This window comes from Heteronotia binoei, chromosome 1 (assembly GCF_032191835.1).
Source record: "Heteronotia binoei isolate CCM8104 ecotype False Entrance Well chromosome 1, APGP_CSIRO_Hbin_v1, whole genome shotgun sequence".
Classification (NCBI taxonomy): Eukaryota; Metazoa; Chordata; class Lepidosauria; order Squamata; family Gekkonidae; genus Heteronotia; species Heteronotia binoei.
In genome coordinates this window covers 110726268-110750176 of record NC_083223.1, presented here as the reverse complement: position 1 = coordinate 110750176, position 23909 = coordinate 110726268, and the positions used below count along the sequence as shown (strand labels likewise).

The following is a 23909-nucleotide window of genomic DNA, read 5'->3' as shown; positions in this document are numbered from 1 at the left end:
ATAAATCATAGCCATTACTTCATAACGCACTATAGTACATTTTGTTTGTCTGTTTATAGTATTTCTCAGGTCCGATTATGGTATTTCTCAGTCATACAGCAGTTTAAAATAAAAGCAAAATCAATGCATATATACACAAATGTAAACAATACATAAAGACACAGTAAAACCTCTTAAACATGGCTAAATATCATTATAACTAAAAGTAGACAGTTGTGGTGGTTGTTTGAAGTGACAATATTTTAGGAGAACCCTGATCTGGATAGCCAAGGCTAGCCCAATTTTGTCACATCTCAGAAGACAGTCTGGGTTGGTCCTGGTTAATACATGGATGGAAGACTATCCAGGAAGCCTGGGGTTGCTATGCAGAAGCTGGCAATGACAAACCATCTCTGTTCATCTCTTGCATTGAAAATCCCATGGAGTAGCCATAAGTTGGCTGTGATTGCACTTTCCACAACTAGTGAATCAGCCTGTGACCTAAGAGATATGTTACAGCATCCCCTGCAAACATTTCAAGACATCATGAGAAACCCTTCTCAGATTGTTCAGTATGAGGTCTTGGATGGTCAAGACTACTGAGATCTGTTGCCCTTCTGGCATATATGGAATTTCTTGTGTGTGTCACCTGCAGTGCAGTCCAATCCAGAGTTACTCCAGGCTAAGTCAACTGAAATCGGTAGGTTTGAGCTGGAGTAACTGCATAGTGTAGTTCCTGTCCTAAAACAGAATATCCTGTTGTTCCAGCGGACGAATCATTTCAGATTTTATTGATCAAAGAAAAAGATATTTTAAGATGGGACTGTGATCTATTCCTTAGGAAGTTAAAGACACACTTTTGCCTATATTATATATATATTTGCAAAAAATCAATGCATTTTAAGAGTAACTGTTATATTTCTGTTTATATTTCCTGATATTTATCACAATATTTTCAATGCACTATGGCACTCTGTTCAAAGCAAAGGGCATTTAGCTTATCACAGAGACCCATTTAACTGATTCCAACAATAGTTGTTCACTAGAAATCAATAATTTGGCCAGAGCTATAAGTATACCTCAGTAAAAATCACACTTAGTTTGAAATGTAACGGGAACCAATTCAATCCTACCCTCCTTAAAAGGCACCTCTGGCTTAAAGAATTTCTATTAGATTCTTGGCCAAGGTGTTTTGTTTTTTTAAAAGTCCCCATGAAAGGTGCTATGACTTCTTAAGGTAACCTATGGGGATGGGCATGACCAGGAAAATTGTGATTTGTGTTAGTTTATAATTTGTTTGATTGCACCAACCAAGAACCATCAACTTACATGAACCACCACTTTCCCAAACCAGTTTATGGTTCATTTGGTTCAGGAGGTGGTAGAACAGCCCCCTCATGAGTCAGAAATGTCACAGGGAGTCCTCAACAGTTTCTCCTCTACCCGCTCTCCAAATTTGGTGAAGACTGGATTTGGGATGTCCAATTTATAGCCCTCCAAAGCAGGTGTCCCCAAGGAAGCTCAGCTCTAGTTTAAGGTTCAATCCTTGAAACCACAACAAGGAACATTTTCCCAGTCAGGAGTGGTATTTAAAAAAATGTCCTCCTTAGTATAGGGAAAAGGAGTCCCTCAAAGTCTCCCCATAATCAGCCAATTAGCAAACAATTCTTCTGCTCTCAAAACAGCTAGCTCTTCTCTCTTCATGTTGCAAAGTGAAAGCAGCTGAGTCAGGGTGTGGAGTTATACTGGTATATAATCTGCTCCCATAGAGCAGAATAGGAGCTTTGTTACTGGCTCCCAGAGCTGTGGATCAAACTATGGACAACTGCTTTGGGTGTTTCTAGAGCTCTCCACAAATCCACCCCCAGTATTGCTTAGAAATTGATTGAACTGGAGCCAGGCTGTCTGGAGAATGAACCATAAAAATGAACCACTGACCCTCTATGGAAAAAAGGTGGTTCGTTTTTGGCTTCAAGAATGACATCACCAAATGAATTGGTTCAAAATGTACTACTAACCTAGCCAGTTTATACTTGAACCATGGTTCATTTTTTTGGATCGTGCCCATCCCTAAACTTATACCATTTCTAAACCATTATTTCAGCTTTGAAATGTTTCCTAATGCTTTACTGGAATCTGAAGCTTTTGTGCTTAAATCAAGTTCTCAGCGGATTTTAAAAATCTGTTTATATTCAGTAAGTGAAAATGACCATTACATAGCCCCTTAATCTCTCTTTAACCTGATGCCAACATATGCAGTTCTTTCAGAATCTCCTTAGTTCTTCTAATTTAGATGCCAGTAATCTTCTTGTAGAGTCCAGAATTGAACACAATACTCTGTTATCTCTTTCCTCTCTTCAGCTTACTCTCTGCCTACAGTTCTTCTTTTCCCTTTCTTTCCATTCTTTAATTATTATGTAACATCTGTGAAACCAGTAAATTCTGTTCGGTGTTATGGAGTTTCATCTTGCAGCCTACACAGCGGCTGTATTCCTAAGCTTTATAAAATGCTGGGATACTATTGAGCAGCTTGGCAACTTCTCAGCAGGCACAACACACTTTCTGTAAGTCAAGAATGGAAAAAATAGTTGGCTGTTCAAAATTGGGTAAGCATAAATATAGGGGAAATGTTTTTTCAGAATGTAGACGGTAGTTAACACCTATTAAAATGTTTGATGCTACTGTTTATGTCTTGGCACAATTGCATTTGCATTGATCTACAGGCACACTTGGATAATAGGAATTTGAATCACCTCATCATTGTGGTATGAACTATGGTATCATCTTGCGCACATGTAGCCAGTTCTGTCTGGTTCCCTTGAAATCATCCCAAATGTTATTGGAAAGGGGAGGCAACACAGAAAAAAACACAGCATTTAGATTGCAGTCATTCATTAAGGTAATCCAGCAAGGCAGAAAAAAATGAAGAGAAGAATAAAGGGAGTTCCTCATTTTGAAAATGATGCTTAGATCAAAGTGCCACATGCCCTGTCCCCAAGGCCGGCCCTGCCACTACGCAATTTAGGCAATTGCCTAGGATGCTGACACTCCAGGGGTGCCAAACTGGCCATCACGTCTCCTGAGCTGCGTACTGCAGCAGCAGATCCTGGTATCGTGAGGCCAGATCTGGTCACTTTTTCCCCAGCTTGCTTTTCCTCCTGCTACCAGAGAGGACGCCAGCAAGGCTGCCACAGCCCTCCCACTCAGCCTGTGTGCGGAGCAACTGAGCAGCTCTTCACTTGCCCTGTTCGGGGCCCCACACTGTGCCGGCTCCTCTGCTGCCAGGAGGCTTAGAGCTGGTGAAAGGTGTGCCAATCACTCCTTTCATCTCGGAGATACCTGCTCCAGCTCAGCGTCTTGCCCCAGCTCTCCAGCTCCTTCTGGCTGACCTCAAAGAGTAGCCAGGTGGGGAGGCGGGCTCTTGTGGAGGCCAGTCTCGATGCCAAAGCCCAGGTCAAGAATAGAGGATGAAGCAGCCGGTGGGTGCCCACGGACAGGGGCATCCTCAGTGCCTGCCTGGGAAAGCATCCCTAACCTGCAAGGCTTCCCCCCTCCCTCACCAGTTTAGGAACTGCTCCGCCTGCTGCTGAAGAAAGGAAGCCTCCAAGGCCCGAAGCTCCGGTGCTCACTGCTGGGCCAGACCAGGGATATGGTGAGGGGCTCTGAACATGCTTCCCAGGTCAGAAAGAGGAAAGCGCCAGTATGCTTCCACAAAGCCCACACAGGTTCCCTCTGCTCCTGGCCCGGCACCCTTGTCTGCTGTCTTACCACAGGTCTTCCTTTCCCCCTTTCTCTACTACTTTGATTTACCACTAAAAAGCAGGCTGCATTTGATGCTTCGTCTCCTGACAAGCCTGCAGAGAACTGGCCTGGTGGCAGCTCCAGCCCAGGCATCCTAAAGTGAACGGGATGGGGGGAGCAATATTTTAGTGTCACTGACACTTGGAATCCTTTTCACACTTCACCTATTAACAGAACCACAAAGTAAGTGCCAAAAACCACAGGTTCATGTTGTACTCCATTCCCCCTCCCCCCAATTCCTAGTGAGGGACATATCCTTGTCCTGGAGCAGCTAGGCTCTGCTCTTTGCTGGCACCATGACTGGAGCAAAACCAATTATATATATATATATATATATATATATATATATATATATATATATATATATAAATTACTAAAACAGTTTCAAACAGAGGGCACGAATCTACAGCTGGGCACAAGTTGCACACTGTTGAAATAAGTGTAGGAGCCAGGCCCAGTCCAGGACATGGGGGCAAAAGGCCAAAGGCCCATTTGAGCCCTAAAGGCAGAGGCAGGTCTGTGTCTTGATGTGGTGCCTTTCCTTTGAAAGGATACCCTGTGACAGTAGGGGTCTGTGGTTTTTGCATGTGGTACTCCCACCTGGGAAGCTCTGGTTCTGCAAAATAAAACTATGTTTGAAGCCCTGGGACTGTGGGAATGTTCAGACTGAGAATGCATGCCCAGAAAGCAAGTGGAGGGAGTGGGGAGTGTCACAGGATCAGGCTGCGTTTTGCTTTTAGTCTTTCCCAAAGTTAACAAAACCACATGATGCAAAACGAGACCAAATGGACTTGCCTGTTTCTCCTCAGAGCTCTAATAGATTCATTCTCCCTCTCTGCAGAGTTCAGTTTGACATATAGCTATAATCTGTATGGAGCAGAGGTCCATCAGTGGCTATTAGCCACAGTGTTTGTGTGTGTGTATTGGCCACTGTGTGATACAGAGTGTTGGACTGGATGGGCCATTGGCCTGATCCAACATGGCTTCTCTTATGTGTTCTTTTGTTTTAGGCCTGGGCTATCCAGGTCAGGGAGCAATTTCAAGTTTTGTGGCTTTCATTTTCCCTGCAATTCTTCTGGTTTTGAAAATTGGTTATGGGGGCAGGGCGCCAGAAGTTAGCTTTGCTTAGGGCAGCAGATAGTCTAGGGCCGACCCTGCCTGTCCCCTTCAGCGGAAGTCATATCTTAGGCATACCCTCTGCTAGTGGAAAATGACATGATCATGTTACTGGAAAGGGAGAATTACGTGACCCTTCTAAGAACTCTCTTCCTGCTCATGATGAGTAGAAAGGAATTTCAACCTGTGATATTGATAGACAGGGAGTCATGTTATATGGCATCTGCAAACCAGGAGGGGAACACAACCCCTCTAAGACCTTATACCATTATCCTTGACCAATAAAGGCTTGCATTCCATTGACACAGATAGAAAACAACCTTCCTATTTGCCAAAGAGAGTGGGAAAGTTTAGAGGTGTCAACCGCTCTAGTCATGCTTCACATGCGATTTTTTCCAGGGGTGTGGGAAAGGTATGAGGTGAGATGCCTGCTAGAGACCAATTTTTTAAATGTGAGGTAACATCCTTTGTTCTTCTTAGGACAATGGGAAAGAAGTCAAGTGAGCAGGAGTGAGATTCTGAGGAGCACACTACTGTGTTAAATGCAACACCGCTAAGTAGTTTCCTTTGTTGATTATATACTCGAAAAGTAGTAGTACGATCTTTGACTTATCTAAAAATCAGTGGAAAAGGGTTTGTTCTCACTCTTGACTCACTGGATGCAGGCTTTCTACGCATTAATTAAAATGGTTTCCTGTTCCTCTGATGAGCCTAATTAAGAAACCAAGTCCATTAGCTGACTACATACATTTCAGTCCTGACATTCGAAAGATTGTTTTCTTACAACATATGATGGAGGAACCTACATAACTTATCTGTAAAACCACATTAATAAAGAACTGAATGTGTCATTTTTTAGAATGATAAATACACAATGACAAGACCAAATTATGGTTGAAGTTCAGCTTTGAATATCTAGTTTGTGGAAATATGAGTAACACATTATTTGTGCTACTTCTCAAACTATTTTAAATCATTATTTAACTGTCCATCTACATTTTATACAGTAGTTGATGTATGCAGTCATTTGCACTAATTGTTGCTTTAAGCTGCAGAAATGGTTTATAAGGCCCACATTTTGTACATTTTTTTATTATTTATTTATCTGGGATTTATATCCCGCCCTTCCCACCGAGTGGCTCAGGGCGGCTTACAACATATATAAAACTAACATAAAAATATAAAATTACACTTTAAAATTAACATTTCATAATATATAATTAAAATCAAACATTTGTTATAACTATACATCATTAAAACAGACAGCGGTCGTGGAGCTACACTCTATTCAGCTTCAGATACAAATTTTCTATTTTAATTTTCCATTAAAAACTCACGTGGCCCAAACAATGAACAATTGCCCGCTTTTGTTTCCTGTTTATAACAACACGGTAGATTTTAGCAAATGACTTGAAGTAATTCTCAAGAAGACTTCTGTTATTTAGATAATAATCGGGAATATTTTTGCACTGGAAGGCTTTTAGTTCACTCGATGGCAGATCCTCAAGGCTCTCTGTGCTCCCGCTGTTCCGCTTTTGACGCGAGGGATTTGAGACAGAAGCCTTTCCCTTCTGCTTTGTCTTTTTCGCTTCCTCTCTCTGCCTTATTCTCCTCCACTTTCTTTCCAATGCCAAACCAGACTGCCTTCCCCCTGCTGTAGTCCCCTGTTTCAGCTCTCCGGACCTTGATAGCTTCATGTACCAAAATGTCAATACATCTTCATGTAGCTCTTTGGCTTTTGCTTTAGCCAAAGCAGCAGATGCATGGTCCAAACAATGAACAATTGTCTGCTTTTTCTTCCTGTCAATAACAATATCGTGGATTTTAACAAACATCTTGAAGTAATTCACAAGACGTTTTTTGTTATTGAAAAAATAATCAGGAATATTTCTGCACATGAAGGCTTTTAGTTCACTCAATGGCAAACCCCCAAGGGTCTCTGTGCTCCAGCTGTTCTGCTTTTCACGCAAGGGATTTGAGACAGAAGCCTTTTTCTTCTGCTTTGCCTTTTCCTCTTCCTCTTTCCGCCTTATTGTCATCCACTTTCTATCTAATTCCAAACCCGACTGGCTTCCCCCTGCTGCACTCCTCTGTTCCAGCTCTCCAAACTCTAGGGAGACCCTCTCCATTTTGGACTCTTTCTCAGAACACCCGTTGCCTTTTCTGGACTTTTTCTTATGACGCCCGTTGTCTTTTTTGCTTTTTTGCAATGTTACATCGAAGAAGTCCCCTATTTGAGGCCAATTCAGCCTCTCCAGACACTTATTGGAAGAATAGTCACTCCTTGACTGAAGCCCTGGCTTGTATGCAGTATCATAATCTTGTCTCCTTGGGGAATGATCGTGCTCTTCCTTTCTTTTTGTCCCCTTCTCGACAGGCTCACTTGGAGTTACAAATTCTTCACGCTGTGGTCTGCTTGACCCACCAGACAAGTGAGAAAGAGCAGCAAATCTTCTACTAGGATTCGTAAAGGGGTTTATAGGCCCTTTTTTATCATCCTCGTTGGTTTTGCTTGATAAAGTAGCAGGGAAGGAAGAGGACAGAGTCGTACTGTTGCTTACTGCTTTTGAAAAGCTGAAATGTGTAGTAGAGCTTGAGCTGCTGGTTTCCTGGGGAATGCCAAAGGGGGCAAGTCTTCCAGACCTGCTCTCACCTGGAATGGAAAACGTGAATGAATTTAGGATGGTTTGGCTTTGCATTTTCTCTGGTCCTGAACCAAAGCCAAAAACTTGCTTGAACGCTGTATTCTCAGGAGTTTTAAAGCTAATATCTTGTCCCATAAAAACACTGCCTGATTTTTCTCCAGATGTATTTCCAAACTTTGAAGAAGCTTGAGAAGTCCCAGGATTTGTAGGCAGTTTAAAGCTGAATCCGGCAGCTGATGAGCTGGTTGGCTTGGCAGCAGCCATGAATGATGTCGTGTGTCCAGAAGGATAAGATTGTGTAAATCCCAAGGGCTGCCCAAATCCCAAAGTTTGACCCAACGGACCGCATAGTTCTGAAGTTCTTGTGAAGTCAGATGAGGGTGTGAAGCCTGGATTCTTTACCTCTCCTCCACTGTTTGGTCCAAAGAGTGAGATCTGACCAAACTGGAGCGGTGGCTGAACCTGAGTAATTCCAGGAGAACTCTTAGACGGTGCCTGCAAACCTCCAGGTTTGTACATGCAGCTGAATCTAAACTCGATATAGAAAAGTGCAGAAACCATATTTTTTCACACACACACAGAAGTCAGTTCCCAGGAGTCAATTGAATGCATTCAAATTAAGAAGGAAAAAAATGAGTTGCTTAAGGATTCTGCCATAAATAAATGTTACGTATTGGTCCAGTAGTGTCTAAATTTTATAAAGAAATCTAGGCAATATAGATAGTTTATGCAATCCTACTCTGGAATTATGAAGCACTAAATAATTCTCAAGACTGAGGAACATGCCATAGCATTATTAAAGGTTCTGGGCAAAGATTAGCCTACTAAGCCAGAGGTATTGAACTCATTTGTTACAAGGGCCAGATCTGACATAAATGTCACTTTGTTGGGTCAGACCACGTGTGCCATAAAATGTAATACAAGGTACCAGAGATATAAACTTTATAAAGATGATTTCAGAAGCCAAATGGCAACAGACTTTATTGGATTACATATGATTTGCAGAGGGGTAGTAGGCGTGGAGATATCATCATTGGTAATGAGACAGGAAACTTATGTGTCAATTTGGTCCAGGAGGATGCAAAGAATAAATGGACATAAGTCTAAAGGATGAGCAGTGTCTCATGAAAATTCATATGCTGCTACAATTCTTGTTAGTCTTCAAGGTGCTACTGGACTCTTATACTTTCTACAGTTATTAGAAACCATCACATTAAAAAATGGTGTGTGTGTGTATTTTAACCTTCCTGGACATTCAGATCAATTTCTCACTAGGCTTGTTCCGGTCTCGGATCCCTTTCCCCCGGCACCAATGTCTGATTTCGCACAAGCTGCCACAGGGCTACAATTTGCCCCACTTCTTTCCCATAGCAAGCAAGATCCTCTGAAAACTGGTTTTTGCTTGTCACAGGAAAGATTCAGGGCAAGTCACAGCCCCACGGCAGCTTGTGCTTTCTCAGTCCCTTCTACCTCATAAGGTGTCTGTTGTGGGGAAGGGAAGGAGATTGTAAACCACTCTGAGCAAAGGATGGGGTATAAATCCAATCTCCCCCTCCTCCTCCCCTTCTAAATAATGATTTAAAATATAGAAGGACAATTGTTTCTTTCAGTGTAAACATTAATAAAACAATTAGCTTAACTGGAATGTAAACCTGTAGGCTAAAAGAACAGCAACAAAATAAATAAAGCAGAGATAGCTGATCGTTTTTTTCATCAAAATCTTAGCACTGTTCATACACATTATTTCAGAAAAGTAATCATCCATTAAATCCAAAGGGCAGCCTGAGAGTGCAGTGACACATGACACTGGCCATTACCCCAAATGGCAACCCTGCATCAAATGAGTTTTCTCTCCCTTCCATAATGTTTATTCAGACTTTCCTATGTAATTTTCCCCAGTGGCCACTAATGATACAGTGTACAGAAAGAAAATGTGTCTGTCTAAGCATTATGGGAAGGGAGTGGAGAATTTTATATGACACTTCCATTTTCCATGACAGCCCAGGTTTAAAATACATATATCATTCCAATCTGATTCTGAAACAGAAGCAAATATTTACATTTTCCATGGATGCATTCACACTAGCTAGTTGTTCTTCTCTGAATGCAGGAAGGAACATGGAATATCTCTTGTCACTGGAAAATTGTCTATCATATGTGGTAATTCAGTATTAAATCCAATTTAATTAAAATCAGCAGTCCACACTCCAGAAAACCCAATGACATAACCCATAGTTCCATGATCATGATGTACTCTTGTGCAGAAATAATTGGCTAGAAAACACTTGTCGCAAGAAAGAGTTTATCTTTTTCGTGACAATCTATACACTGCTGTTTTCTGCCTAATGAAAATCTGGCAGTAAGCCTGCAAAGTATAAGCTTCCAGTGCATAGCTGAACTTGTGTAGAATTTTCAGTGGTGAGAAACATTCACCTCCATTTCTGGCAACATCTTCTGTTGAGAAGTGGAAACCAGTTAATAAACCCATCTGCATGACCAGGTTCAGATTTCACATGTCCAGAAATGAAGCTTCGGAGGTGCCAGAAAATATCTAAAGCAGATTAAGATGGTATATTCACCTAAGGAGAATCTATTGCATTATAGCCATACCGTTTGACCTAATTTACCTTGGTCATCATGTGACCAAGAACACATGGTGCTGGTGTCCTCTCTGGGATCATTTGTATGAAATAAGGTTTTCATATGTAATTGTTTATATTATTCTGATTTTGTGCTTGCCATTGAGAATGCTAACTAGGTGGGTGCCTGACCTGATCATATAGAATCCTGTTTGTGTGAAGAAGCTGCCCACATGGTTTAGGCAATTTTAGCCATGCAGCCAGAAAAAATAGGAGATAAAGAACATCAGATATAGAAAAAAGAGTTTTTATTTATCCATGTGTGGAGATGGAATCTGAAACAAACTACTTCTCACTAGAAGAATGATGTTAAACACTTAAATCCAAACTCTTGGTGGATTTTCCTTTTAAAGAGATTCTAGTTGGACATTCTAACCTTTAAATAGTTATAGGATTGAATTTATAAGTACCTGTTATGTACCTTAAATAAAGCCTCCACGTCAGTCTTCAAGTCTGTTTTATTGTATCTCCAAGTCAGTCTTATTGTAAACACACACCACATAAATCACATCCTACAGCTGCAAGATTCATTCCCTACTTCCTATCTTTACTTATATATATATAACCCTCTTAAGGGGACATACACCAAATCTCTCCCTTTGTCAATTCATAACATAGTCTTTCATCCAAACAGATGGTCATCTTGTTCTTCTTGTCCTCTCTGTGGTGGTGCCTCTTGAGATGGTAATGGTTGTGATACTAGTGTCTCTTGAGGTATATCCAAGAGTTCCGGCTGATCCCTTGGATTAGTCCCCTCACAAACAGGCTCAGCCTCATTTTGAGTCCCTGGTAACAAAGGAGAATCATCTAATTCAAAACTCCTTCCACTAGAATGTGCAGATACCAAATGAGACGCATTCCATACTCGACCATCTGCTAATTTATAGGCATATGGTCCTCTCCTCTCAATAACCTCGAAAGGTGGAGTGAACCGACATTCCCCCTTTCATAAAATTCCCGGTCTCCTTCCTCTGACAAAAGAACCACACTCAAATTTAACATCCTTAGCAGCTCTATGTCTATCTGTATAAGCCCTATATTTTTCTTACTCCTGCTCAACTCTTTTCCTCAGTTTTGAATGTAAAACTACATCAGTCCTTGCCTTTAAAATCCCAATAACATTTAACTTAGTACGCATCTCCCTCCCATGCAACAGTTCTGTTGGGGATCTTTGTGTTGTGGCATGCCTTGTTGCCCTATATACTTGTAAAAAATCGGTAGTAAAGATAACTGATGCCTTTCCTTTTAATTTAGCTGTTTGCAAGCTTTCTTTCAAACTTCTATTAAATCGTTCAATCTCTCCATTAGCTTGTGGATAATACACCAATGACCTCCTATAATATTTCACTCCACAAGGAATGTTTCAAATTCCACAGAAGTAAATTGAGTGCCATTATCAGAAATCAGCTCCTTAGGATCTCCTTCCCTACTGAAAACTACTGCCCAAAACTTAATCACAGCAGCTGATGTAGCTTGTGATGTAAATGCTATCTCTGGCCACTTACTAAAATAATCTATTAGTGCAATAGCACAGCGACATTCAATAGGGGCAGTATCAAAAGGTCCCACAATATCAATAGCAACTTTTTCCCAAGCAGAATGGGGGAATGCAACTGGCTGTAATGGTGTGGGATGTGTAACCGCTGTCTTATCATGTGACTGGCAGGTGACACACGCCTTAATGGCTGCCTCCACTTGTGAATCCATTCCAGACCACCAATACAAATCACGCAATCATTGTTTTGTACGTACAATTCCCTGATGTATCATGAGCAAGAGCTACAATGTAGATCGCAATTCCTCTGGGACAAGCAACTGATGTGTACCTCATAAAATGCAGCCATTTTGTAATGAGAGTTCATCACATACTCTGAAATAAGGTAACAGTTCTAACTCCATTCCTTTTTCCTTACTAGGCCATTTCTTCATCAAAAATCCCCTTAGTTTCTGCTGAATTGGCCATACCAAGCATGCAGCTTGAAATTTCTCCTGTGTGACTGCAACTGGGATGCCTGAGAGCAGTGCAGCTACTTCTACATCCTCTTCTCGCAATACACCTGAGGATGGCAAGGGAAGCCGTGACAAACAATCAGTTGTTACATTTGCTGCTTCTGGCTTATATTCCATCTCATAACCAAAACAAAGCAGTCGTGCTGAGCACCTAGCGATTTGATTCCTGCCCTTCCCAATCCTTTTGATGTCAACAGTGTTATCAGGGGGCTATGGTCAGTGTGTAACTTAAACTGATGACCCCACAGATAAGTTCTCCACTTTTCTGTGGCCCAAACACATGTAAGAATCTCTTTTTTGACTACAGCATACTTTCTTTCAGTCAATGTTCTTGATGCAAACGCAACTGTCTTTTCTATCTTGCCTTTGTGGACCTGAGTCAACACAGCTCCCAGATCATAGTCAGAAGCATGAGTTGTTACAATTATAGGCAGAGATGGATCAAGAATGCCAAAGCCGGGCTATAAATAATCAAATGAAGCTGCCTTATACTGAATCAGACCTTTGGTCTATCAAAGTCAGTATTGTCTTCTCAGTCTCAAAACTAGCCTTTTACAGTCTCAAAACTAGCCAGAGCCATAGATGACCATACCAAGGTTGTACTTCCATGCAACAGCTCTCTCAATGGCTCAGTAACTGAAGCATAATTAGGGATAAACTTTGCATACCATGAAGTTGACTCCAAAAAAGAACGCAACTTTTATAGATCAGTTGGAGGTGGTGCCTGCATAATTGCTTCAACATGATCTAAATCAGGTTTCAACCTCTCTGCTGAAACACTATGTCCCAAAAAAGGAAGTTCTACTTGCCTAAATTTACATTTCTCCATATTAAGTTCCAGCCCGGCTGAACTAATACGCCTTAATTCTGACTGTAAATTTTTCTCATGTTCTTCCGGGGTCTTTCCAAATACAATAATATCATCTAAAAAGCACTGCACTCCATTCTGTCCCTTAAGTATTAAAGACATCATCTTTTGGAAAGCCGAGGGACTGAAGCCAATCCATATGGGACACGTTTAAATCTAAACAATTCATAATGAGTAATAAATGCTGTAAAATCTCTATACAACATGACTTGATGGTATGCACTCTGCAAATCCAAGGTGGAAAACATCTTAGCTCCTGCCAGTTCAGAGAACACTTCTTCTATATGTGGCAATGGATCACTATCAATCACCACAGCCTTGTTAGGTTCTCTCAGATCTATACAAAGACGTATATTACCGTCTGTCTTTCTTACTACCCTGTGTCTAACATCAACTCAATTGCATGACTCTCCCCCAAGGGACTAACAGTTATTTTAACAGTACACATAATTCGTTTTGCCTCAGAGACAATTCTACTCCCATTCACATTCAAAGCATTTACATCAGGTACTTGGATAGCATGCACCTGATGATTATCCTGGCGGTTATAACAAGCCTTAACAAAATGTCCAAATTTTTTGCAATGACTACACTGTACTCCTTTTGCAGGGCATTTAGGGTCATTTGCCAGGTGTTGTATAGAGTCACAATGAAAACATGTCTTTATTGGCATTCTGTGTCTCTGGTTTCCTGGCTTTCCAACCTGTTCCTTCAGCTCTTTTACAGAGTCTTAACTTTGTCTTGGCACTTTCTGCAACAGTTCCACTTCTTTTATTCCATCTCTAGTACCCAAACTTATCTTCTTTGTTTCATTCAAAGTTGCTTCAGTTTGGGTTGCTATTGCTACAGCTTTATCCAAAGAAAGTTCTGGTTCTAAAAGTAGCCGCTCCCTTATGCAAGGTATAGCTGTCTTTTCAACCAGCTGGTCTCTGATCATCTCGTCAGCCAGCACTCCAAACTCACAGGGGCCAATTAAGTCTCTCAAAGCTGCAATGTATTGTAACATTGACTTCCCCAGTTTCTGTTCGCACTGACAAAATTTATAACGATTAGCAACCACATTAACCTTGGGCACAAAAAATTCCTTTAATTCAGTATGAGCCGTCTCATATTTATCATCAACAAGAGGGAGTGTATAAAAAATACGCTGTCCTTCTACTCCTAAGGAGTGAATAAGCAATGTAAGCTTCCGCTCTTCAGACACTGCAGTGTAACTAATTGCAAGCAGGTAGTTGTCAAACATGCGGATCCATGAGGTAAAAATAATTGGAGGCTCACCTGGACTTTGCAAAAAAGGTACCGGTGGATTCAGAGGCAAAAACGGTGCCAATTTGTTATGTACCTTAAATAAAGCCTCCACGTCAGTCTTCAAGTCTGTTTTATTATATCTCCAAGTCAGTCTTATTGTAAACACACACCACATAAATCACGTCCTACAGCTGCAAGGTTCACTCCCTACTTCCTATCTTTACTTATATATATATAACCCTCTTAAAGGGACATACACCACAGTACCAAAAATACTGTTGTAGGAAGGCTAACTTCCCTTCTCAAGGTGCAGTTTATGGACCATTCATCATCTCTGAAAATGAAGAATTTGGCCAAAGCAAATGGAACATTTATGTAGGATATTGTGTTCTTGAATCAGTGTTTGTTTCCGCCGCAAAAGCTAAAACCATATCCTATTTCAGCTACCTAGAATTAAATTGCCTGTCTTGTAAGGAAGGATCTGTACTATAGAGAAAAGAATGAAGACTTCCATGTTGTCAGTCCATCAATCAATTTGTGGAGGCTTGGAGAATATAAACAAAATGAAATAACAAAAACTGAATGATACAAATTTTTGTAGAACATGAAACTATTGTATTGTGAGCAGCAGCCCGTATGCTTAGTGCTTTGACTAACACAGAATTTAGAAAGCTTTTACATATATACAATATTTATTTTATATAAATCTCTGTGTTATTGTATGCTAGCAAGTTATAGATCATTCAAACAAATGATATAGCATTCTACATACCTTTGTAAATGTAAGTAACTGATATAATGTTTGGATTAAATGCAAACTAACAAATATGGCTATATTTGATAGTTTGGCTTGTACCCTGAAAATCTTGTTGTTCTCTAAAATGCTACTGGACTCACATGTTAAAATGGGTATGCAGAATGATATACTGGAAATTCAAAATTGCTATTTCCAAGCATTAAAGATGTATGATAAAAGGCATGCAGTTGCCTTAAGTATCTCCATAATTTCAATATAGTTTTTATGCACATGAACTTTGGTAAAGATTTTTGAAAACATGAAAAATTATACTGTACACCCGTACATTATTTCATGATTTGGGCTTGGAAGTAACAGCACAATCCATAGGAGCATTTGACAATAACTCTCAGTCCCTCGAACATAAGAATCCAAAGGACAACACAAACAGAATGCATAGATAGCACACTACTAGGTACCTATGCTAGAAAACAAGCTCCAGACATATCTACAAGGAATTATTTTTCTTTGTATGATTTCTGCATGTTTTCTTTGGGAAATGCCTTGCTATTTTCAAATAAGGAGCTTAATTCCAAGTAAGTCTGCATGAGACTGCAACCTCCACTAGTGAGTGGCCTGAATTGGGTGTAAAGCAGCCATAGAAAAGCTACATGCCTCTTATGCCCTGTTGAGATATACTTAGCACTTACAGAGATTATTCAGAATAATATTGTGCTGTTTCAATCTTCACAGACCCCAGTATGCTAGACCAGTATTATTAGTTTGTACCAATGACACCTGGTCATGGAGTATAACTTTCCCACTTCCCCATCCCTCTGCAACTCACTGAGCACCCAAAACAGTGTTGGGGCAAACTGGGGCTCTTCAATGGGGGGAGTTAATTGAATGAAATTGTCACATCTGCTTTCAAAAATAAAAATATCCTTAAATCTTCAGAGCTGTGTGAGTGGATACAAATTATCCCCCTAGTGCAGTTTTTAGTAACTGCATAGAACTATCAGTAGGCACTGCAGCTTACTGGAAAGGAACTTAGTTTATAATACCATTTGTATCTATTCCAGCATGAATACCACATTACTTTCAAGTTCTGTTGCTGGATCCTGGCCTAAGTGGAGCTTCAGTCAGAACAAAGTACTGGCAATAAGGTTGTCCCAAGATGTAATCATGACTATTAGGTTAGATGGCTTTAAAAAGTTATCCTCTGTTCCATCTTCTCATCCAAGAGGAAGGAAGATCAATGCTACCTCTTACGAGGGTTTACTTGGCGTGATATTGCTTTGATTGGCATATTGGGAGCAACAATAAAAAGTTCTTTGTCATCAGTACTCTCTTTGCAGGCCTTCTGTGATCATCTAAAGAAGAAAGGATGCTAGACTAGACAGACACTTGATCTGATCTGGCAGGGCTCTTCTTATGTTCTAAAGATAAATTATCTGATTTGAATTAACTACAGTGCATATGTGGTATAAGAGGTGAAAGGCCCTCCAAAACGATTGAGGGCTCAATATCCTGAATGTATCTCTTGCCTGGACTTAAAATAAGTAGAATTCTACAACATTCATGCAAGGAGGTCTCCTGTGCAAGACCAGCTCTTACTGTGACTGTTGGTCTGTAGTTTCATTGGCAAATTTAATTCTTATATACCTGTCTAAGTTCTATTTTTCAAGTAACAAGAAAGCATATGAAGTATGACAGGACCATCTATCTTTTTCATCATCTCCTCTATTGTTCTATTGTTAAAATTCATTGTTGGCTTCTCTGCATCCTGTGCATGGCATAATGAGGTTAGATTATGGTCTTGTATTGTTGACAGACAGTTGATAGACTTTTTCAAAATTGTGAAACTGAAGGACTATAATCACCTCAGGATAGTTAATTGAAATGTGGATGAAAGGTCAAGCTGAAGACCCACAAAAGCCTTACATCTTATGACAGAGTTTCCAAATAACCAGTTGCTGTTTCTTTGAAAGATAGTAAATGAAGGAGGATGGGGCTTTTAAACTGTTTTGTCTCCAGCGACTGACCTCTGTCCCTCATTATTCATTTGCTTGTGTAGTCACAGACACAACTGTATTTATTAGTCTGCTGAGATGAATAGGCCCAGTGTAACCCCCACCCCAAGTATTAATATCTGGTGATTATTATGCCTAATTCTGGCTTGACATTCTATTGAGGTGGAACTGAAATCTGATTTAAGAAGCAGTGTTTTAAAGGAAATCGTCAGATGTCAGATGAATGGGCTTTCTTAGATAGACCATGTTTTGGTAAAGATACTATATAATAGGAAATAATATGAATGTCCTAAATGGTGTAAATAAAATCAAGCAAGCTAAGGTTAATTCTTGCCTTAACTGGGATTTCAAATAAATAATTTAATGTTTAACAGTATCTATCTGAAATATTAATACATCATTGGAGTTGATGAATATAAGAATACACACCAGTGTCAGACATGAAAATTATCAATCCTGTACTCCTAATCTCTATTCTCTGTAGCCTCTGTCACACGGCTTCTATCCACTCAAGTCTCACAATCCACAACATAGTCATTTCAGTGGTCAAAAGAGACCCTGCCTCCATTTTTTCACCAGTGGAGAAACTGACATTATACAGTCTTGTCTGATTTTTGTATTGTTTGATTCTTTCTTACTTCCAACAACTTATTTTATAAAAAGACAAACAAATATAACAGATATGTCTCCAAAAATGGTCTTTCTGTAATAATTCTAGGGATTTTGATAAGAAGCACTAAATAAGTATTTGATATATATAAGGCTGGACTGAACCAAATCACCCTTTGGTCCCTTTGGCATTCACTCCAGCTAGTTATTTTTTTTACTTCTCGGTGTTTTTTTTCCAGCAACACAGAATATTGATGATAGCCTTTTCGGCACCTTTCTTACCTCCTCCTCTTGCAGTTGATGGATTGGCCGGCAAACATTTTAGAGTCAGCACTAATATGACTTACTACCTGATCATCTTAGAAGTTATGTGTGAAAATACAGAGCCTGCAATATGTATCTCCAGAGAGTCTCATTTGTGTAGCACCATGCCTTGTAACTCAAGAGCATTGCTATATTTAGAGTTCCCCATCACTGGCAGATCAACAGGCTGTTTTTACACTCAAATCTACTTTGAAGGACACTTGGCTTAAAGCCAGTGCTGATATTCCCCTCCTCCCCACTACCTCTTAAAAGACACTTGACATCACAGGTGGAGAACATGAGATGTTGTAGAAGCCATTGAAGACCATCCAGCACAATATACCTGACCTTTTTAGGCTTACATTAAATCCTTCTTATTTTTCTCATCACATCTCTCAATCCGTTACTGCTTCAGATATAAATCTCTGTGACTTTTAAAAGTTAAATTTTACTTTAGAAAACCAGCTTTTAAAAAACTCAGGCAATTTTCCAGTAACTTACTCCATAAGCCTGGGATTGTGAAAAACAGTTCCAAAGAAGTAGAACTTCGACAAATACCTTTAAAACATTTCTAGGACACTCTAGAGTCCTAGCCTAGCTTCTTTTTGGAAATGGTACCATTGAAGTCCAGATGAGTTGCCTATATCATAGCAAATTTAGTACACCATCTGCTTGGTCTAACAGCTCCTTGTGTGCACAGTAAGGATTTTAAAAATATAATACATTTTTTATCAATTAATAATAATAATAATAAAATTTTATTTATACCCCGCCCTCCCCACCGAGGTAGGCTCAGGGCGGCTTACAGAGTGTGGCAAAAGCCATGTTAAACAATAAAACAATTATACATTCAGTACCATTTAAAATTACCATTAAATTTACATAGTATAAAAATCTAAAATCAATCTAAAATAATCTTATCTTATTGCTAACTCAATTGTTGATGTTAGTGATGGCATGGTGTTCATTTCAGGTTTCATCTTGGAAGGCTAGCCAGAAGAGGGCGGTTTTGCACGCCCTACGGAATTGGCTAATGTCCCGTAGGGCCCGCACCTCTTCCGGCAGCTGGTTCCACCACTGGGGTGCTTTTATAGAGAAGGCCTGTTCTCTGGTTATTTTTAGTTTGGCCTCCTTTGGCCCAGGTACTTCCAGAAAGTTTTGTGAGCTGGATCGCAGTGCTCTCTGGGGAACATATGGAGAGAGGCGTTCCCTAAGGTAAACAGGTCCTTGGCCATATAGGGCTTTAAAGGTAATAACCAGCACCTTGTAACGAACTCGGTAAATAACTGGCAGCCAATGTAGTTCCCGCAGCCCAGCTCGCACATGTTCCCACCGAGGTAGGCCCAATAGCAGTCTGGCTGCTGCATTCTGCACTAGCTGCAGCTTCCGGGTTTGGCACAGGGGCAGCCCCATGTAGAGGGCATTACAGTAGTCTAGCCTCGAGGTGACCGTTGCATAGATCACTGTTGCCAGGTCATTGCACTCCAGGAAGGGAGCCAACTGCCTCGCCCGCCTAAGGTGGAAAAAGGCGGATTTGGCAGTGGCTGCTATCTGGGCCTCCATTGTCAAGGAAGACTCCAGTAGCACTCCCAAGCTCCTGACCCTGCGCACTGGTATCAGTGACGCACCGTCAAAAGCTGGAAGCCGGACCACCACGCCCTAGACAAAGGACCTCTGTCTTCACTGGATTCAGTTGCAGCCCACTCGACCTGATCCAGTCTGCCACGGCTTGCAGCACCCAGTCCAGGTTTATAGGAACATCGGCAGCCTGGCCGTCCATCAATAGATAGAGCTGGGTGTCATCCGTGTACTGCTGACAACCCAGCCCATATCTCCGGGCAATCTGGGCAAGGGGGCGCATGTAGATGTTAAATAACATCGGGGAGAGAACTGCTCCCTGAGGCACCCCACAGCTGAGTGAGTGTCTCTGGGACAGCTCCCGCCCAATTGCCACCCTTTGTCCCCGACCCTCCAGGAAAGAGGAAAGCCATTGCAAGGCTAGCCCCTGAATCCCTGCGTTGGTGAGGTGGCGGGCCAGCAGCCGGTGGTCGACCATATCGAATGCGGCCGAAAGGTCTAACAACAGCAATACTGCCATACCGCCTCGGTCCAAGTGTCGCCGGAGATCATCCATGAGGACGACCAGAACCGTCTCTGTCCCATGGCCCGGGCGGAAGCCGGACTGGAATGGATCCAAAGTGGAAGCGTCATCCAGGAAGCTCTGTAACTGCAACGCCACAGCCCTCTCTATAACCTTGCCCAAAAAGGGCAAGTTTGAGACTGGCCGGTAGTGAGCCAATTCGGCCGGGTCTGATGTAGCTTTTTTCAGGAGGGGGCGGACCACTGCCTCTTTCAGAGGGGTTGGAAAAGAACCCTCCGAAAGAGATCTATTTATGATGTCCCGTATAGGACATCTCAGCTCCTCCTGGCAAGCTTTAATTAGCCAGGAGGGGCACGGGTCCAGATCACAAGTTGTTGGGCGTGCAGTAGAGAGAATCCTGTCAACCTCCTCTAGGTCGAGCGGGTTGAAACGGTCGAGGATCAAACCAGAAGACAGGCACGGAACCTCAAGTTCACATACTGTATTTATGCAGGTCAGGGATATGTGGCATGTTTGAAAGGCAAGCTGATATGATGAAATGTTCAGAAAAGAATTCAGGGAACACCCATGATCCTCAAGATATTACAGTCCTATGTACATTTATTTGAGAGAAAATCCATTTAACATATTTTGAAGAAAACAAACTATTACTCCATAAATTTCAAGCACATATAGTGAATGTTCCTTTAAATTCTCCCCACATAAATGCCTGTGACATAATATTTCCTAATCCAGGCTCTGCTCTTAAATTTAGCCTTTGATTCTATTTAATCGCATAGTGTTTTTCAAAGTGGATGGGGGCTGACTATGAATTTGGATTAATCTGCTTCTCAACTGGATCTTCCCCATCTTGTCTGAAGTATGAATGCCTAGCAATTTGGTAACAATTGTATGTAAAAAATGACACAATAGGGCAAATCCACAGTTACTTGTGCAAGAAAGCAGTCTGATTCCATATGTAGGCTTCTAAACCATTGAGCTCACCAACACTTCCTGATGTCAAGTTTGATAGTACCGATCATGCTGTATATGGCAGGAAGGTGTTTGGCACAGTCAGACCGGCCTGTTGTAAGCATTTGTTAGAAAATACACATATGAACCTAGTCCACCATGGTGCTAGATCTGGAGAGGTCCCAATCCTAAACAGAACCCTACTATACAAGCAAAAGTTGTGAGTTTACTTTTGTTGGATTGGAGTGATAAACTTGAGTTAATCCTTGTACTGTGTGGGAATAGTCTATTTTAAGGGAGCAGAATAGTTTACCAGAGATTCCACAGTATTTGCACTTCACATTATTGTGATGCAGGCAAAAACAACTTGGTCAATCATCTTGCTTGAACCACTCCCCTTCACTACCATCTAGAATACGCTCATACTTCTGGAACCAGTGTGCAAAATGACTACAGGCTTTCTAGCTTTTAAGGAAATATCTGTTTTGTAACAATATCAAGCAAATTTGCTCCGTCCTCAGAGAACATGCTGTACTTGTTCAACCTTTGTAATTTATTCTATACATTCTGTGGTTTAACCAGTTTTATATTATTTTGCACGTGCAGTGGGAAAACCTAATGTGACAACTACAAAAGCAATGAGTAAGTAGCATACTGTATTCTGTTTTTTTTTATATTAACTGTGGCCTGGTTCTTATTTGAGGAGGTTGTATCAGTTCAGACTACATTTAGTTATAAATACATTTTGTGTTACGCGCAGGGACTCTCATCTGCAATTTGAAGATGTACAGCTATGTCCCAGACACATATTTACCACCTTGGTGGGACTCTAACTAGGTGTTTCTATAAAGTCATTTATTATATTCTAATGGCAAATTCAGGATATCTTCGAATACTTAAATCCAGTGACAGGAGCTGTGAACAAGCAAGACAGATCTTTCCACAAGTCTGAAAAGGGTCATAGGTTTACAGAAAATTGTGAAATCTAAAAAAAACAAAACCCCAAACACTGGGCAGCTTTAAAAATCCAAAAATAATTAAAGAAGCACCTTTAAGAAAGATTCCTGTGTGATTGTTTCTGAGCAACCACAGCAGCAAGCTTGGCTTTGTCAGTAAAGGCAGGGGGTGGACCCTTTCCAGCCTATTTTGGCCACTGAGGGAGAACTCTCTGGGGCCAGACCTGGGGCTAGGGTTGCCAGGTCCAGGTTGGGAAATTCCTGGAGATTTTGTGACAAAGTCTGAGAATGTAGGGTTTGCAGAAGGAAGAGGCCTCAGCATGATATAATGCCACAGTGTCCACCCTCCAAAGCATCCATTTCCTCTAGGGGAAATAGGGTTGCCAACCTCCAGGTAGGGGCTGGAGATCACCCAGAATTACAAGTAATTGCTTTTCAGATTACAGAGTTCAGTTCCCCTGGAGAAAATGCCTGTTGTAGATGGCATTATACCCTGCTGAGTTTGCTCCCTCTCCAAAATCTCACTCTCCACTCACAAATCTTCAGGGATTTCCCTACCTGGAGCTTGGAACCCTAAGGGGGAACTGATCTCTGTAGCTGGAAGATCTGTTGTGATTCCCAGGAGCTCTTCAGCCTGAAGGAGAGAAGGAAGCAGGAAAACAGGAAAGACTATGGGGACTTTCAGGAAAAGGAAAGAGGAAATTGTGGGAGAGAGGAAAGTGAGATGTGTTCCTCAAGTCTTTGAGGGTTCCCACTGGTACCTTCCTGTTCATAAACAAAGTGGGGAAAGGGATGTATTTTAACGCAGTGTAGAGGTTAACTTAGCTAATACCCTGCCTCTTTTCCTGGTCTTTAAGCATTTTCCTTCCAACCCAGCACATATGGTATTGGGAAAAAATGTCTGAAGAATTGCAATACAGCTAGTTAAAGGGTAGGGGAAGAGCAGGAGTTTCCTTAAAATCAGCTGCCCAAGGAGGGGGAGGGAAAGGAGACTGTAAGCCACTCTGAGACTCTGAGTGAAGGGCAGGGTATAAATCCAATCTCCTCCTCCTCTTCTTCTTTTTCTTCTTCTTCCAGAATATTGACATAATCAAGGTTGGCGTGAGGCTCTCATGCCATTGACTGTCACTGTCATAGATAGATGAAATATATAAACAAAGAACATCAATATGGACATATATAAATGAAGAATATCAATATGGACAGTCAAAAGAAATAACAAAAGCCAATAACAATGGTTATGCAACAATGAATTATACAATAGCCTAGCCTCCCACTTACTTGCAGCCCATTACTTGAAAAACTCAACTAAGCCCTCCAAGTTTACTCCGTGTACCTTATTCTGGACCCTCTCACTCACTCCAGCCCCAGAGTTCCCAGACTTCCAGCAGGGGAACTTTCAAAAATATTCCAATAAGAAAGAAAACATGTAAGAAGAAAATGAATTTTTTGAAGAAGTAAAGCAACAGAGTAACACAAATTCTGGAAAGAAATGCTAGAAATAAACAAAGCTGTAAGGCAGTACAAGCAGCATAAAATGAGGAAACTGGGATTAAGTCTGAGAGAAAAATGTTTTAGAAGTCCAGGGACAAAAGTCTGATTATCGTTTGTACTCATCTAGTCTCTATTACATTTTTTTTTATTATTGATCAGAAGCCTCCCATTTTTAGGAGAAGTGACAACTTTTTCCTCCTTATCCAATTATCCAGATTTATTATCCAATTATTTTCTTTAACATGACTGGTATCTTTCAAGACAATTCCCTTCCTTGTTCATTGTTCTCCGTATCAGAACTCTTTTAATTGTCTGCCCCATCTTCAACACCACACATTGGAGCACACAAGGCTGTTGGCTTACCCTATAACTTACTCTGCAGCTCTTCAACTTTATGTCACTGATAAAATGTTGTCTTCT

At 41.0% G+C, this 23909-nt stretch overlaps 1 protein-coding gene across 1 annotated transcript in view; it reads left to right on the top strand.

The window, feature by feature from the left end:
- The first annotated feature begins 14299 nt into the window (after positions 1-14299).
- Positions 14300-23909, top strand: part of LOC132570393 (golgin subfamily A member 6-like protein 22) — a 162680-nt gene continuing 153070 nt past the window's right edge. Inside the window, exons 1-2 of the mRNA XM_060237008.1 lie at positions 14300-14354; positions 21622-21681. Of these exons, the coding sequence (XP_060092991.1) occupies positions 14300-14354; positions 21622-21681 (115 nt within the window). The remainder of the gene's footprint in view (positions 14355-21621; positions 21682-23909) is intronic.